The sequence below is a fragment of the Stegodyphus dumicola genome, chromosome 4 (assembly GCF_044657685.1).
Source record: "Stegodyphus dumicola isolate Sdum_Otavi_A_Nest chromosome 4, ASM4465768v1".
NCBI lineage: Eukaryota > Metazoa > Arthropoda > Arachnida > Araneae > Eresidae > Stegodyphus > Stegodyphus dumicola.
Window position 1 is genome coordinate 245038982 of NC_140771.1, and position 17533 is coordinate 245056514.

The 17533-nt window shown below is 33.7% G+C and overlaps 1 protein-coding gene across 4 annotated transcripts in view; it reads left to right on the forward strand.

Annotated features, from left to right (window-relative positions):
• LOC118203668 (diacylglycerol kinase delta) overlaps positions 1-17533 on the forward strand; it is a 266853-nt gene that overhangs the window by 148636 nt on the left and 100684 nt on the right. For all 4 annotated transcript variants that reach the window (XM_085816163.1, XM_085816165.1, XM_085816166.1 and 1 more), the window contains exon 3: positions 3688-3750. In XM_085816163.1, coding sequence (XP_085672289.1) covers positions 3688-3750 — 63 coding nt within the window. The remainder of the gene's footprint in view (positions 1-3687; positions 3751-17533) is intronic.

Here is a 17533-nt window from a genome sequence, read left to right on the forward strand (position 1 = left end):
ATAGTACCTTCTATTCTTATATATTGATAAGCTGTGCATTTTTTGCTTTAAATTAATTGAATTACCTGGTCTTTATATTCCGGCTAAGGTATTTATGCCTTTAGCTATTCTGCATGCAATAGTTGTAGAATTATCAACAATTAAAAATTTTTAAGTGGCGACTAACGGATCGCCATTTGTTCACATTTGAAACTTACTGGAATAGTACGTTAAGTCAGTTTCTGCACCTACTGTGAATTTTAAGGTGTGGCTGCTTGCTTTGTCTGGATGCTGTTCTACTGATTGATGGCACTTTGGGTGAAGAAAAGTATTTCATATTTGAAAATTGGGTATAAAATATGTTCCTCGTAATATGTGAACTTGATTTTTCTCCACTCTCTTTAATTTTAATTTGCCGTTGTATAAAGATCCGCCAACAGTCGTAAATCCCTTTGAAAAGCTTTCTTTAGATTCTTTGAATCATGTTTTAAGACCTTTTTCTTCTCTTTGATTATAATAAATGCATCTCCTTTATTGCAGTCATTTAAATACACCCAGGATTCATCTATTGTGACATTTTACCATTTTTGTCCATACAAATGTTATTTATAAAGAATTCTGCAGCGGTTTCGAGTTCATCGTGGAGAAAGACGGTGCACATTGTTTTTTTCGCCATTTTAAGATTCGGATCTGCATTAATCGCATTATTTACCGTGACACTAAGCATTTTAATGATTTTACGACTGTCCTTTGCGGATTTTCTTTTAACATTAAAGATCTTAAATTACAGCATTCGAAACATTCCGTTTTGTCCTTGGATATGGATTTGGAACAGTTTTTCCTCTTGAAGTCGAACATTGAGCTCCCCCCTCCTTTCTTGTTGAGGATGTTACTATCGTAGCTTTAGATATAGAAAAACCATGGCTTTCTCAGCGTTTTTTGAAAACCAAATACGAATAATTTTCTTCGGATAGAGTACAAACATGGCCTTCTATCCATTGCTTTTTTAAAGGCGCCATTTTGCATATAAACAAAACTGTGAAGTAACAGACGATAATGTAAACTTTTAAAAATATAGTTGCAGTTAAATAAAAAGTTCCAAGCTTTTTTTTTTTTTTTTACAGCAAAGCAAAATGGTTTAAAATTGTGCGTACAGCTAGTCATGTTGGCATACAAAATTTAAGACAGTTCTTTTTTGTTGAGTATTCACTGGCATTTTTTTTTTTTTTCCTGATAAATAACATGTACTTATTATTTAATCTTTTTGAAACAACGTTGACTAAAGTACATACAACAGATTACGAAGACCGATAGACGAGCTCTGGTAGAGAACGTAGTGAAATGCAGATTTTCTCGCGATTTCTCAAAGGTCTTAAGTCTCGACATTTTTCTGTCTTATTTTAAATGAAAAACGATGTTTTGCGCTATTACTTATTCGATATGGACGAGCGAGGTGTTTTTTTTTGGGGGGGGGTGAGTTAAATAACATTTTATTCAAATTTTTGTTATCGTTCCTGAACTCAACTTCCCCTCGCATTTCCTCGCCAGGATGTAAATTTAAATTTAAGTGAAGTGAGTATTTAAACGGGTGAATCTTTGAGTTTATTCAGAGCGTGTTTTCGCTGGTCAACGCATATTTCATTACTTATTTCGCTGTTACGCTAGTACACCCCTTGGCCATTTCGGATAATTGTCACGTCTGTTAGGTTTTGTTGAATCAACCCAAGTTAGCCGTAACTTAACCTGCTAATCCACCACTATTCTATTTAGACTTGAATTGATTATGTTATTACTTATTCGATATGGACGAGCGAGCTGTTTTTATGGGGGGGGGAGTTAAATAACATTTTATTCAAATTTTTGTTATCGTTCCTGAACTCTTCAACTTCCCCTCGCATTTCCTCGCCAGGATCTAAATTTGAAGTTAAGTGAAGTGAGTATTTAAACGGGTGAATCTCTGAGTTTATTATTGAATTGATTATAACGTTTAAGTTCCACCTCAAGTGGCCAGTGTTATTGTAAAGCGCTAAGTACGTGCCTTTCTGAGTTGAATTAATAAAGGGTTATTTTCACCCTTCTGATGTGCTGGTATTTCATTCACGCATGCGCGAGAATTCACCAGGTTCATTTGTAGGATCTAGTTTAGTTTATGTGGCCAAAAGGCTAGATCTTGTACAACATTTAGCGAAGCTGAAGTGTACCGGATCATCTAGAGAGAGGGGCTCGACGTTAAACAGTTTTAATAAAAAAGGCATTTAAGGCATCTTCATAATTGCAAAATCAGCATTAAATTCAGCTTTACCTAACATGTATTTAGTAGGTTTCGTTAGCTACGCTGAGAACTTCAAGCAGTGTTCTGTCTATATCGGGATACAGTGGATGAAGTGTGGTACGACTGTAGCAATGGCTACGATGGTTCTCCCTCGAAGATAATTAAGTCACAATTTTTTTAAAAATACACATCCTGCCTCTTTTATATCCTCGCATAAAAAAAAAAGCAATTGAAATTAAATCGGGACTATTTATTAAAGGGCCAAAGAGTAGGATTGGCCTTGCCAATCCGCCGAAATCATTACTATTGAACGTGATTTCTGGTCTTGTCACGGTTAACTTGCTAGACCCTAAGATCAAAATGAGCGCTTTCTAATGTCAAAACTTGGACACATTTTAATTACTTTGATATAAAAGCAAAGACGCTCGGTTTTGTGTAAAGTATAGTCATTCAAAATTATCTCACTTTTCTCAATAACGCCTCTACTTAGTGTGTTCATACTATTGTAGTTCTATGTTTGAATACCTTTGAAAATCCACAAGCTCCATAAAAATGTACGAAGTATAAAGAAGAGGAAGAAAAAATTCCGATTGGGGACTGAAAATAATTGTGTCTAAATATCAGATGCATTCCCTAAGATAAATGCTAAGTTTGTATTCATTCAAAATCCTAATTTTTTTATATTTATTTATTTAATGCATTATTTTCCAGTTTACTTAATATTATCCTGTATAACACATCTAATACAGGTGTTAATTTTTTTTTAAAGCCCAAAGAGCGTTAGCCCAGGAGAGCTAGTAATTTCGTTTCGACATTTTGCGTTGATTCACTTTTCAAGCTGTTGCCAAATATTATCACCATGTCTTATATTTAAAGAAACTAAATAATGAAGAATCTGCCTGAATGCATGAATGTTTCTTCCATATTGAAAAAACAACTGTACCTATAACTATCCAATTTTTAATAACGTAGTTCTCCAACCGAATATGGATACCTGGAAGCCCGAATTTAGAATTTTGGATTTTTTCCAATGTCTATTTCATATTTCGTAAAACTTCAACGAATTTTTGATTAACAAACTCAACGATTTCAAAGCGAGCAATGGCAACACTGTACATGGGAAAAAAAAAAAAAAAATTTTTTTAATTTCCAACGCGCGAGACTGTGTATCGGAAATTCTAAAGATATGCAGTTTGATGTTATTAAGTATTAAGCTGTTAAATTCAATTTTATGTGTTTTAAGTGCGAAGAACACTATATTTAATAAATAAAGGTAACACACAAAACGTTCAAAAAAGCCTTTTTGGGCGTAATATAAAATCTGAAAGCTTTCAGAATTTTTTAAAATTTCGTTTCATATTGCTGTTATTATTTCTTTAGTATTTCATATTTTTTTCTTTATTAAAAAATTAATTTGAAATTTGAATTTTTTTCAGAGGTGGAAAAGAAGATATTTTAAAATCAAACCCCGAAAATTATATTACGCAAAAGATAGCAAGGTAAGTTAGGTTTAAAATATAATACTTTTTTTAAAGCATTTGCATTTAAATGAATTTTCACAAGAAATTTGATGTTATAGGAATTCAGAATTTGGTGTAATTTGAAAAATTCTAGAAGATCTGAGTATTGTGAAGTTCGTTCGCCTTAAAAATAAGAAAGTTAGCTTTACTATTAAGAAAGCTAGCATTTATTTCAGTAAAATTTCATAATTATTTAGAACTGTGAAAGTAACAATGTGTGTAAGATGTGGGAACAAAACTCTTTTCTTTAGAAATCTATGTAATTTCTTGTGGCCTCTTTCTAATATGAACAGTGTCGATTAGTAAATCAAGCGCTTAAAATCAGTCTTATGAAAATAAAAGGTGTCTAATAAAGCGAAGCAGAGATGCCGAAAATGCCACTATTTCTATTTTGCAGCTATTGTGTTTCTCGAATTATTACGAATATTATTTCAAACCCTGATAAATCATAACCTGCAAAGTTTAAGACGCATTATACTACCTAAAATTACCTCATTTTTCAGTAATAGGCCAAATCAAAATCAATAAGAATTCGGTGTTCTCGTCAGGCTTGCCTCAAGAGGGCTCATTATAAAACTGCTTTTGAAAAATATTTATTCAATATGGTCACTGCGAAATGCTAATGCAGCGACATCTCGATTCACAAATTTAAGTCAGGCCATTCGCCATCTGAAATGTTCATATATCGAAATTATTGTCCTTTTAGCAATGAATGTAAACCTGATTAATCCATTTGATAATTGTTTATTTAAAATTGATTACTTTGTAAGGATCCTAAGTTTTGCTAACGTTTATTTTATTTTAAATCTTTACTATCACTTCTTATTTTCTACTTCCGGCCAGAATTAAAAGCTTTAACTTATTTATGCAAATTTGTCTGGCGAACGCCAAGTACTTAAGTTGTGGCTTTTTGCCAAGCGAGAGAGAGGAAGGAGTTAGTAGAAGCAGGCCGCTTGCCTTAGCAGTTTTACTCGGTTGCTGGTTGCCTTCCAGGCCAGAAGTTTAATCCTCTTAATAATTTTAAACGTATTGTTGTGTTAACAGTGCTCTGTACTACATACGGCTTCCTGTTAATATATGGCCAATCTTCCACGTAGGCCCTTGTTTATTATTCCAAAGTTAAGTTAGAGTTTAGTTAATATTTTTATATTCTTACGTTCAGACCGCAAGTGGTTGGTCTCTGTATTCCGAAGTCCGGAAATCTTTGTAAAGAGAGAAAAATATAGGGTTTCGTATACCCTTCCTGTGTGTCTTGTCTACTTCCCACATTTATTGAACATAGCTTTAGTAAGCTCCCTGTTCCGAGTCAGGTTCTTGAATGTGCCCCAAGCAAGTAAGGCGGAACATTGAACCTGATACCCTGATGTTTCACGTATGGACTATTGAACCTTTAGTTTCTTGATAAGAGCTCCTTCTAAGCTCAAATCCACCATTATTGATGGGCTCTGGAAAGGGAATAAAAATCAATACTTCTGGGAAAATTTTATCAAAAACCCTTCTATAATGAAGATTACGATGCAAACTTGTAGTCCAGAAAAAAGGTTATCAGATCGAACATTCAAAAGAATACTTTACATTTTTAAACTTTACTTAAACGGATCCGAAATCTTTTTTAAAATGTGTAAACACCCTCTATACTTTACTGTAGCTTGCTACTGCTTTTTAAAAATGATATCAAACTTTGCACCTTCTCCATTTTACACCAATTCGCTGATCAAAGAACTAGATTCATCTTCTTTTTTTTCCCTCTTCCCCTGAAGACATTTCCTCCGCATTTGCCTTTTTTTCCCCCCCCCCCTCTAATTTTCGTGCTCTTCCCAGTGCTCCACGTTTTCAGTGTTAACTTCCATTCCCATGGTTTCGTCTAGAACAGGGGCCCCCAACCTTTTAGTCCCCGAGAGCACATTCTGGAGTATCTGTTGGATAACGGGCACTATTTACTTTTTCAAGGTGAATAGAGTTAATAATACATGCATATGTTACCGTGAAAGACCGAGATTGGAGAATGTCGACTTTCACCGGAGAATGTCAACATTCACCAAATACGTCGGTGAAAGATCGAATATCTCATTACATTGTTGCACATTCGGACCCTCACCGGTGTATGTCGACAACCACAGATATGCTCTGGTGTAGGTCGAAAAGAGAGGAGTATATGTACACGCTGTCATTGCAAAAGGAAGTGTTCCACAAATAAATGCAGTTGTAAAAGCAAGGCCCTCTTGTGCAATTCAAAGTGTCATAATAGTTTAAATTGTTGCAATAAATAAGATTTGAATCGCATACTTTAGTAAGTTTTTAACTTCTATTATTTTCCTTTCTCATTTTGAATGTACTGTGTGTTTTTAAGTTCTTATTTTAAGTCTCAAGTGCGTTTTTCCCGACTAAATTACGGAGAAGGAAACATAATATTCTTATATGTTGAACATTCACCATTAGTACATGGTGAATGTCGACATTTACCTGTGCAAGTCAGAAATAAGTGTATTTGAAAAATATTTCGGACATACACCAAGCGACTATGTGAATGTTGACATTCACCGGTGAATGTCGACATTCTCCAGATTTCGGTGTTTCACCGTAACACATATAAGAAAAAAGATCGGTCGCATTTCGCTTTGTGTTGGTATCTGCGTTGGGCGCATTTTCTATTTCATTAAAAATGAGAAAATTTCATTAACACATAGAATTTTATTGAAAAATTAAAACATTTTTATTGTGATCGCAGAGCAGGAGGCATGCGTTAACTCTTTGAAGAGCAGTAGTTACCTACAGTAACCACCTTTTCTATTGAACGTCTTACTCACTCGTGTGAGTGATTTTTAAGACTGACCGTTTCTGAAGTTCTCTTGTAGCTCACTAGATGGTAATCAAGAAACATAAGCCAATAGTTGATGCATCAATTCATCTTCAAAAAAATAAGCATCAGCCATCAAGGACAACAACACGACGATGTGCAGTCTACAGCACCAAGAAAAAAGACATGTAAGAATAGTGTGGTAATGCAGCACGTGCAATATTGTGTAAAAAGAAAAACTGTTTCTATGAGTACCATAGAGACCGATTTGTAGGATGTATTCTGTGGGCGATGGTCACTGAAGTGATCATTGTTTTCCCGCGTCTTGGACAAAATATGTGTAATTGTCGTAAATAATTTCATTGTAAAACCGGATATAGTAATTAAAACAAGAGTTTTGCTGAAAAAGTTAACTCCCTTTTCCTAGCCCTCAAAGAGTTAAACGATCGGCGGGCCCCATGGTGCCCGCGGGCATAGGTTTGGGAGCTCCTGGTGTAGAGCAGGGATTCTCAACCGGGAGGGGGATTTCATGGTTTCAGGGAGGGAAAATGCGGTCAGCTGTTTATTTACCTGTTAAGTTTTTAGTTTATGAATATAAGAAACTACTTTTATTCAAGTTTTGGTATTTATCAACATTTTATATACTCTTTCGTGTTCAATTTATAAAACACATTAAATTTTCAAGCGAAATGAAAATACATTTGGTTTTATGAAACATCAATTTAATCTCAATATTGTGCCAATGAACTATCTAAATACCACTTGGCAATTCATTTACATATTTAACATTTACTAGGAATATAACTGCAGACATCTTAAATTATGTATCTTATTTCTCATATCATCGACCAGTTTTACTTAGGGTCATTTTGAATAAATAAATGTAATAAATAAATAAAATGTATATCTGTGTAAAATCTTTTGTTTGTTTTATTTGTTCCATAACATCCTCCCATTTAAGCACCAGCAGCTCTTAAAATTAGAGTTAAAAACTCTTTAGAAGAGAGAATTTTTTATATTTATGTATTGTTCTGTTGACCGTGAAAGCTGTATGATTGAATTATGTTGTTAACTTCTAGTTAAGGTTTTTATGCCTTTAGTTAATGTGCATGCAATAGGTATAGAATTATCATCAATTTAAGTGCGGTTTAAGTTAAGTGCAATTTAAGTTAAGTGCGGCTAAGCCTAATTTTTTTACCACAGCAGCCATTTTTCTTTACATTTGAAACTTAGCAGAATAGTGAATTAAATCAGTTCTGCAGCTTCGGAGTCTTTTTGTTGAAGGGGACCTAAAGTAAGCTTTCAGTTTTGTGCACTGAAAAATCTGCCTTCTTGCCTGCCGATCGAGCTTGCTTTTGCGTAGAAACTCTTAATTTTAATTGTAAAAATTGTTTTAACTGTATTTGGTGTTTTACGTTTTTCTGTGCTTTTCCATTTTTAATGAAGATATTTTGAGGTTTTATGTATTTTTGCCTTGCCGGGAAGTCAGAACTGAATTGATTGAATGAGAAATATATATCTAATGAAATTCAAGGAAATAAGTTTAAAGGAAATGCAGCAAAAAATGCGTCTAATTTAATATTCCGTGCAATGAAGTCATATGATGTCCGCATCAGATTTTTTAACTAGTCTTTTACTGAAAAAAGCAGTTATGCCAACTCAGTTGCATGTTAAGAATATGCATTACAATATATGGCACATATTCTTCAAGTAAATAGTCCCGTGATCGTATGACCTCCTTTACTTCAATCTGCTAACACATGGACTTCGACTATCTTCGCAAACAGAATGATTCTGCTGTCCATATTCTTATTATACCGAGACACGCACATAGTGTCCAGTATATATGCCGGAAATCCACACACTGCAGTAAAAGCAATAAAAAAGGATTTCATTCAATCTTTATGACCCTTTCCCACGCGTGCGCGCACACATACGCACATTTCTTTGTTATAACAGTTCCCATGGAGCCAGTTTAAAAATTCCACTATAGTTATTCAGATAAATATTCTTTTAGCTTAAAATTTCAACTATGGGAGACCTTTTCGAATATGATAGATATTTGAAAGAAATGTGCTTAGTCATAAAGAACTGAGCATATTTTATGTTATTCAAATAAATAGTATTTCAGCTTAAAATTACAATTGGGGGGATGTTTATGTGAGTATCGTTTGCTTCATTTTATTGTCGCAAACAGCGTAAATTCCTTTTGTTTTTCTTCCTTTAGTTTTGAACTTTATGTGTGGCAACAAGATAATTGATTGATAGAATTGTGTTTGTGACAGCCATGTAGAATGGCTTGCTTATTTTGTATCAATTATTTCGCATCGCTGACATGTTATTTATAATTAGTGTAATGAAATAAAAGTGTAGGAATACAGTCCATTTGTTGATTGATTATAGTTTGTGAAACATATGTTACATATATATTTTCGGCTTTCTATGATTCTCATGGGAAATTATTCTTTTTAAAATGCGGAAGAACTACATGTGAGGAGAAAAATAATTTTAATTTTGTTGTAAAAATATTTAAAGCTTCTTCTTCTTTTTTTTTTCCTTAAGTCTAAAGCGGCAATTTGCCCTGAAGGACTCTTTATTTCGTTTTCGCATTTTGCGTCAAAATTTTAAAAGGCTGTATCACTTTACAATATCGCCCTGTCTTATATTTAAAGAACTTAAATAATGAAGACTCTGCATAAATGTATTTATGTTCCTCGCATTGTGATAAACAACGGTACCTAGAGCCATCAAAATTTGAATAACGTAATCTTCCATAGAATATGGGCATGTGGAAGTCCAAATTTGAATTTGAAATTTGTTTTATTATCGATTTGAAATTTTGTAACACTTCAACGAATTTTTGATTAAAAAACTAAACGACTTCAAAGCGAGCAATGGCAACATTGTACACACACACACAAGAAGAAGAAGAAGAAGGAAAAAAAAAAAAAAAAAAAAGCATTTTTCATGGTTTGAGCACGATACTCTGTATCGGAAATTCTAAAGATAGGCTTATTTTAAAATTAATTTGTGATATTGCTGTTGAATTGAATTTTATAGTTTTTATAGTTTGAGTACATAGAATATGATATTTAATAAATAAAGGTAACACACAAAACGTTAAAAAAAAAAAAAGCCCCTTTGGACGTAGTTTAAAATCTAAAACTTTTCAGATTTTTTTCTTTTTGCATTGTAGTAGTGTTGTGTAATGTTTTACGCAGTTATTTAGTTGTTGTTGCTTTTAAGATTTTAATGTTTTTTAAGATTTGCTTTTAATTTTAGGGTTTATTTTGTGTTTTATCGAATTTATGGTCATATGTTTTGTATATTAAATAGAGTTCTTATATAGAATTGTAAATATTTCAGTTCTGAGCAACAACGTTTAAATTATAAAAATAACTCAATCAGAGCACGAGATATTAACAAATACGCTTCTGATGAACCTTGGTGAAATTGTTGTTGCCAATTTGGTGACCTTTGACGATTTTCTGGAAGGTTCGAGAAAACATTTTTGAAACTTTTAAGACTGATTCTTTTTGAGGCTTCCAGAAGTTCGCTTTACACTATGTAAGTACGACTGCAATGGACTGGGAGTAAGTACAGTAAGACCCCGCTTAACGCTGTTTCGTTTAGCGCTGTTTAGGTTTAGCGCTCTTTTATTTCATCCCGGGGATTCCCCGAAATATTATGCAGCGATAGGTTTCAAATACATATCCGAAAGAGTGTACTTGTATTTCTTGTTTGGTGCGGTATTGTACGGACATATGTCTGTATGACATATGTTTTAAAGGGGTAAATGTGGAAGATGTCGAAGAAATAATTCAAGAAGCAGCGGCTAGTCTTTCTAATGATAGCTCAAGGAATTAACTGAACAAGAAGAAAACAAAAATGTTGACAGCAGTGATTCAGAAGAAGAGCAAAAAGAACTTTCGATGGCGTTTGTAAAAAGGAGTTTGTCTACCATAACTGAAATAATGGATCAATTCATTAAAAATGATCCGAATTTTGACAGGAGCTCAAAAGTAAGGCGTGGTGTTAGAGATGCTCTATCCGTTTATGAAGAACTTTTAAGAGAACAACGCAAAAGAAGAAGGCAAACAACATTAGATGCTTTTATCACAAAAAGGCAGAACACTGAAAACGCGGAAGGCTAACTAAATATGACTGAGAATTTTATTTGTTATTTTTAAGAATATTCGTTTTGTTATTTATATTTTGTTTTTAACAATGTGGTATTAATTTGGGCTTTAAGAAATAAATGTTTGGTTTTATTTTTATTAAAAAAACATACTTTTTAAATTTAATACCTAACCAATTACCTAGCCATCTTCCCCTAACCCCAATATTTACATGTAAAGATAGCCTCGTTTAGCGCTGTTTCGCATTACGCTCTACTTTGATGGAAAGTATCCCCCGCGTTAAGTGGTGTCTTACTGTAGTTAATTAGCTGTGAGATTTAGTGGCTTAAAGAGTGTTAGCGAATTGCGATTTAGAGTTTACTCTGCGAATGATTTGGGGAAATGACGCTATTTCTTCTGCTCTAAGGAGGAATTACTTGATATTCGTACTCTCCTTGAGCTATTTCTTGTGCTTCTGTTTGTCATGAATTTTTATAATAATGGTGAATTTCTCCCTGTTTGTCTAGAGCAAGGATGTCAAACTCGCGGCCCGCGGGCCGCATGAGGCCCACAACAAATATTTTTGCGGCCCGGCCAATATATCGGTAAATAATAATAAAATAACATATCGACGAAGAAAAAAATGAAATGTTTATTGCTAAGTAATTAACGATAATTTATTCAGTGTTGTTAGATTACTCACAGCGAGCTGACACACACACTACTTAAATTACAAATGCGTGTGAGTAGCTTGCGTTCAGCTACCTTCGGCTTTTGGGGGACACGTGCACTCAAAACTTGCACGCATCCCCGATAGCCGAACTCATGGTCTCAGTTTTCCAATCATAGTTTTGTACAATAGGAAAAGATCATATCATTACGAACATGTTTGACATAATTAAAGCATTCAAATGTCAACTAGTTCTTTGGGGAAACCACTTAAAAATGAAGATTTGACGCACTTCCCGACGTGCAGCATGAATAAATCAAATTTAGATGATACTTGTTCGTATCAAAAATACGCAGAAAAAATTGCAAATTTAACAACTGAATTTGAAACGAGGTTTAATGATTTTAGTTCCCTCGAAGACAATTTAATTTAATTTTTTTCCCCCCCTTCGATTTTTCTCAATAAGTATTGACTCAGTACCCAGCCATATGCAAATGGAGGTGATCGAGATTCAGTGCAACTCAAATTTGAAAGCAAAATTCATTGAAGTGGGCGTGCCTGAATTTTACAAATATTTACCAGCCAGGTTTGTGTGTGTAATTATGGCAAAGCCTCGAGGGCTATCTGCCTAAGGGGAGGGATGCCTTCGTGGAGGACTTTCTAAGGGAAACTGGCTCATATACACGTTACACATGGGGAAAACCACGAAAACGCCCATGCAGCCAGCCCGTTCGCGGGATTCGAACCTCGGACCGAACTGCCAGTGTTCAGCGACTTTACCGCTCGGCCGCTGGTGGGCCCCCAGCCAGGTTTGAAAATACTCGAAAATTCGCATATAAAATTATTTCCATGTTTGGTAGCACTTATCGGTGCGAGCAGTTATTTTCAGTCATGTAAGGTAGTAAGTCTCCTATTAGAAACCGTATTAATGATGCTCACCTTGGGTCAGCGTTGAAAGTTATCACTGCAAACAAAATTTCTCCCGAAATAGGAAAGATAATAGCAGAGAAGAGATGTCAAGTATCAGGACGTAAACATTGAATTTTTCTTGTTCTTTTCTATATAAATATATATATATATGTTTATTATTTTATTATTCGAAATAAATCTACGTTTCTATGAATACTTTTTTTTTTTTTTTTTTTTTTTCCGGCCCGGCTAAAGTTAAACCTTGTTTGTTTGGCCCAAGTGTACCTATGAGTTTGACATCCCTGATCTAGAGTAATCTTTTAAAAAGATATCACCGTACCCTTAGCTCGCAACAATATCCTTACTTTGTAAAAGATTTCAAATCTGTAATGTAATTTTATGTATAAAATAAAAAGTAACGTATCTTCTGAAAATAATTCGTAATTTTAAAGTGAGATTTTGGATCTTTAGCAAGTGTATGAGTTTTGTCTAAATCGAATAAATTTTACGAAAAAAAGTTAGCTTATTCTGACTTAAACTATTTTAGCGCTGAATTTACAGATAACTTTGCCATCTGATTGGTTTGGTTTAATTACGGCAGAGCATGCGAGGGCTATCTGTCCAAGGAGAGGGATGCCTTCGTGGAGGACGTTCTAAAGGAAACTGGCTTGTATACACTTTATACATGGGAAAAACCACGAAAACCCCATGCAGCCAATCAGTTTGCCGGGACTGGAACCCCGGCTCGAACTACTAGTATTCAGCGACTTTATCGCTCGGCCGCTGATGTGTTCATCATCATTTGATTAATACGATGAATAAGTCCGATCTAATAAGAAGATTTTATTTTTATACATTAGAAATCTGTCTTTATATTGCAGTATAAACTTTGATATGCGAAATCCGCAATGAAAGTAGACTTTATGCAGTTATGCTAAAATGCAGCTACCCTGCAAATATTTAAGCTTTCTAAGAGCGCAAAATTCGATTGGGAACAGCAGTCAATTGAGGCTAAATTTGTAATGGGGATGTGACGCTTTTAAATAAGAAATCTTGCGAGGCTGTAATATTCCAGCTGATGTGTTGAAAAGAAAGAGATAGATGTATCATTTCCATCTAATTTTTCTTATAGCTGCTCTGGGCGGAAATGTAATTTAAAAATACGTGAAAGGTGTCATATGCCGTATGTCCTGTAGTCGACTTTGAGCGCAAGAGGTAAAAACAGCTGTGCAGATTCTCAAAATTCAGAGCTCGGCCGTGAAAATCCACCGGAGCTTATAGAGAGCATCCGACAGATATAAATGTGTTTAATGAAAAATAGGTAATTTCAATTTTGTTAATGTTGATTTTGATACGTAGATTTCCAGAAAAGTTTCAGCATATAAAATTCGGACGTAAATTATACATTGGGTCATTCCATCAGTAATGAGGTTGTGGGAAGTATCTTTTAAAATCAGTGGCGTAGCTAGGGTGGGGCAAGGGGGGACATCTGTTTCGGGCGCAGCATCCAGGCGGCGCCAAATTGATGCTACAAAATGTTTTAATGAAATGTTTTCCATTCTTGGCACACAGAAAGGGGCGCAAATTCTTCTGTTATCCCCGGGCGCTAGAATCCTAGCTACGCCACTGTTTAAAATGAAAGTGAATCCGGTTTTCTTTTGAATCCCTAATGGTCCTCGTTGCTTTGCCATATCGAAATAATCTAACCTGGCACTAGACCCAAACAACTTATCTACATTATTCCTGCGGTTTTTTCCTATGTCTAAATAGCCCACCAGCGGCCGAGCGGTAAAGTCGCTGAACACTGGTAGTTCGGTCCGAGGTTCAAATCCCGCGAACGGTCTGGCTGCATGGATGTTTTCGTGGTTTTCCCCATGTGTAACGTGTATACGAGCCAGTTTCCCTTAGAAAGTTCTCCACGAAGGCATCCCTCCCCTTAGGCAGATAGCCCTCGAGGGTTTGCCGTAATTACTTAACCTAACCTGACCTATGTCTAAATATTTTATTTTTCAATATGTTTTATTTAAAAAAAAAAAAAAAAAGAACCTGCATGTTTTTTTAAGTATCTTTTGTACGTTTTGTCCCTTCTAGATGGAAAGGTACATAGACTCAAAAAAGGGGGGACACTTCTCCGTCTTTCGTTCTGTTCGACCGACTGACGAAATTCAGCTTGCATTTTTCATATGTTCGAAGCGCGACTTAAAATATGTATTAGATTTACATATAGCATTGTTCTACTTGCGAATTTTGACGCAAAATCGGACTTTTTTTGAAATCACATGCCAGTTCATCCCCCTTCAATATTTCGATTATCTGCCTCAAAATATGTCCAAGTTTTCAAAAGTCGCAGCAATTTTTTACTTCCTTGTACGAAGTAAAAAGGAAGTATTGTAATCGCGAAAAGTTTCAGGCAGCATATTTCAACGAAAATATCCGTTTTGACCGCTATCGAATGCAATTTAACGATGTTTTTGCGTGATATCTGTACGTAAGAACGGAATAAAAGACTCTTTTCCTTCAAAAAAATTATAAAACTGCTTTAAAATGAATTCTGAAGAGAATTTTTCGTGGCGTCTGTACGAACGTATGTACGTACGTGCGTATCTCGCATAACTCCAAAACGAGTAGCCTCAGAACGCTGAAATTTTGTATATAGGACTGCTATAACATGTAGATGTGCACCCCGTAATTTGGTTGCAATCGGCCGCACCAAACGTATATAAATACATTTATATATATATATCCACTCTGTTACCCGGCTCAGTGATCTCAGTTTCTTTACTCTTATATGTTGGTAAATTGTACATTTTTTGCTTTAGAAATGATTGAATTATGTTGTTTTTATCTTCCTGTTAAGGATTTTATGCCTTTAGTAAATCTGTGTGCAATATTTTTAGAATTATCAGCAATTTTAAAGTTGTTTAATTGCCGCTAAGGCCTTTTTTAATGGCGGCCATTGATGTTTACATTTGAAACAGGAGACTAGTGGATTTGTTGCCAATCTAGAGAAACTTAGCTTCGCAACAACAAAGATAACGCATTCATTTATTATTGCCAATTAAATCATGCTTAATCCTTTCTGGAATTTTTTCGAGGAAATAAGCGTTTCAGATTTACTTCGTAATTTTTAATATAGATATTTTGAGTTTTTATGTATTTTTGCCTTCTCGCGAAGTGGGAACTGAATTAATTAAATGAGAAATACTCAATCGTCTGTGAAAAACTGTTTCTTTTTTGTTTTGTTTGCTTAATTTCTTTTATACATCATTCTAGCTTTATTATTTATTATAGTATTTGAATAGAACATGTGGCAACGATTATATCATTCTATTCTTTAAATGATATAAATTTTGTGCATTATGAGTTATAATATGAACGAAATGTATAAGTTAACTGTTATATAATTTTTCGATTATATAACAGTTAACTTAGTTCCGTTATATAATTATTATGTAAGTTAACTGTTATATAATTATTAATACTGTTAAGTGAATCTAGCGCCAGAGTGTCGCAATGGTAAACAAATACTAGAGTGGATTTTAAAGAATGCACTTATTCTATAGTGGTTTATGCGCTGTCGGCGAAGTAGATTTAATTCAATCCAATAAGTTTAAATGAAATGCAAGAAAAAATGCGTATAATTTAATATTCCAATACAAGGAAGTCATGTGGTGTACACATCAGATTTTTTTTTAATAATTAGAAGAGAAAATTTTAACCTCCATAATGATTATTCAATTTCTCGTATATTTAATAACATCAACTTTCAAATTAAATTCACTGAACTTTTTCTTACGTAATTCGAAATTTAGGTTTAATCCAAATAAAATTAATACTTTTTTTATAAAATTTTCGAAAAATATTTTTATTTACAGTCTAAATTTTTCGGAAAACATTTCTATATATAATCTATAAAATTTTCCGTCATCTTGAAGTAGATGTATTTCTAGGCATACCTGCAAAAAATTGGATATTTTTATTCAGAATTTCCGAAGATATAAAAGAATTTATATATTGGCGTGTTTCGATATTTGGCATACTTGTTATAAGCGATAATAATGCCAAATGTGATTTACAATCTTCAGTGATTTGCATGAGTTATTTTGAAATTTAAATTTCTAAATAAACTTTCACTGAGGGTTATTCAATTGGATTTTCTTTATTGTCATTTTTATTATTAAATATTCCTAATAAATATTTATTAATAAAACATGAAAAGCTATTCCTTAAATTTATAAAAAATGGTAATTGAAATTATAAAGATTTTTCTTCTTTCCTGTGGCAACAAATGAAAATAATTCTGAAGATGTTTTATAATTTCTTGGAATTAACTGCATAGTAAATTTTTAAAGGAACTATTGTTTACATTTGAAAGGGTGCTTAATGTTATCATCAAAGACCTCCTTTTTACTTCCTTTTACGAATTAAAAAGGAAGTATTGTAATCGCGAAAAGTTTCAGGCAGCATATTTCAACGAAAATATCAATTTTGACCGCTATCGAATGCAATTTAACGATGTTTTTGCGTCATATCTGTACGTAAGGACAGAATAAAATACTCTTTTCCTTCAAAAAAATTATAAAACTGCTTTAAAATTAATTCAGAAGAGAATTTTTCGTGGCGTCTGTACGAACGTATGTACGTACGTACGTACGATTAGATAATTCTTTAAATGATATACATTTTGTGCATTCTGAGTTATAATATGAATGAAATATAATACTGTTAAGTAAACCTAGCGCCAGAGTGGCGCTATGGTAAACAAACTGAATATTAAAGAATGCATTTATTCTATTGGGGTTTATGCGCTGTCGGCGAAGTAGGTTTAATTCAATCTAATAAGTTTAAATAAAATGCAAGAAAAAATGCGTATAATTTAATATTCCGTACAAGGAAGTCATGTGGTGTACACATCAGATTTTTTTTTCAAAGCAAAGTAGCGTATTTTTATGTAAGGATAGGATTTAAACTAAATACATTTTAAAATCAAATTGTGATTTGTCAAAATCTGAATTCTAATTATTAGTAATACTATAAATTATTTTACAATACGAATACAATAAAAAAACTGTATTTTTGTTTTGTTAATAATAGCTAATCTATATCCTTGTTTGTAAGTACAAAAGGTGTCTTTTCGAGTATTAATCGGGCTTAGATGAAACGAAAGTGCAGATGTTATGAATGTGTTGCTACTTAATGAATGGTGTTTTTGTAAAGCTTATCCATAATTATCACTAAATCGCGCTGCTTGGCGAGAGTTTCACTGTC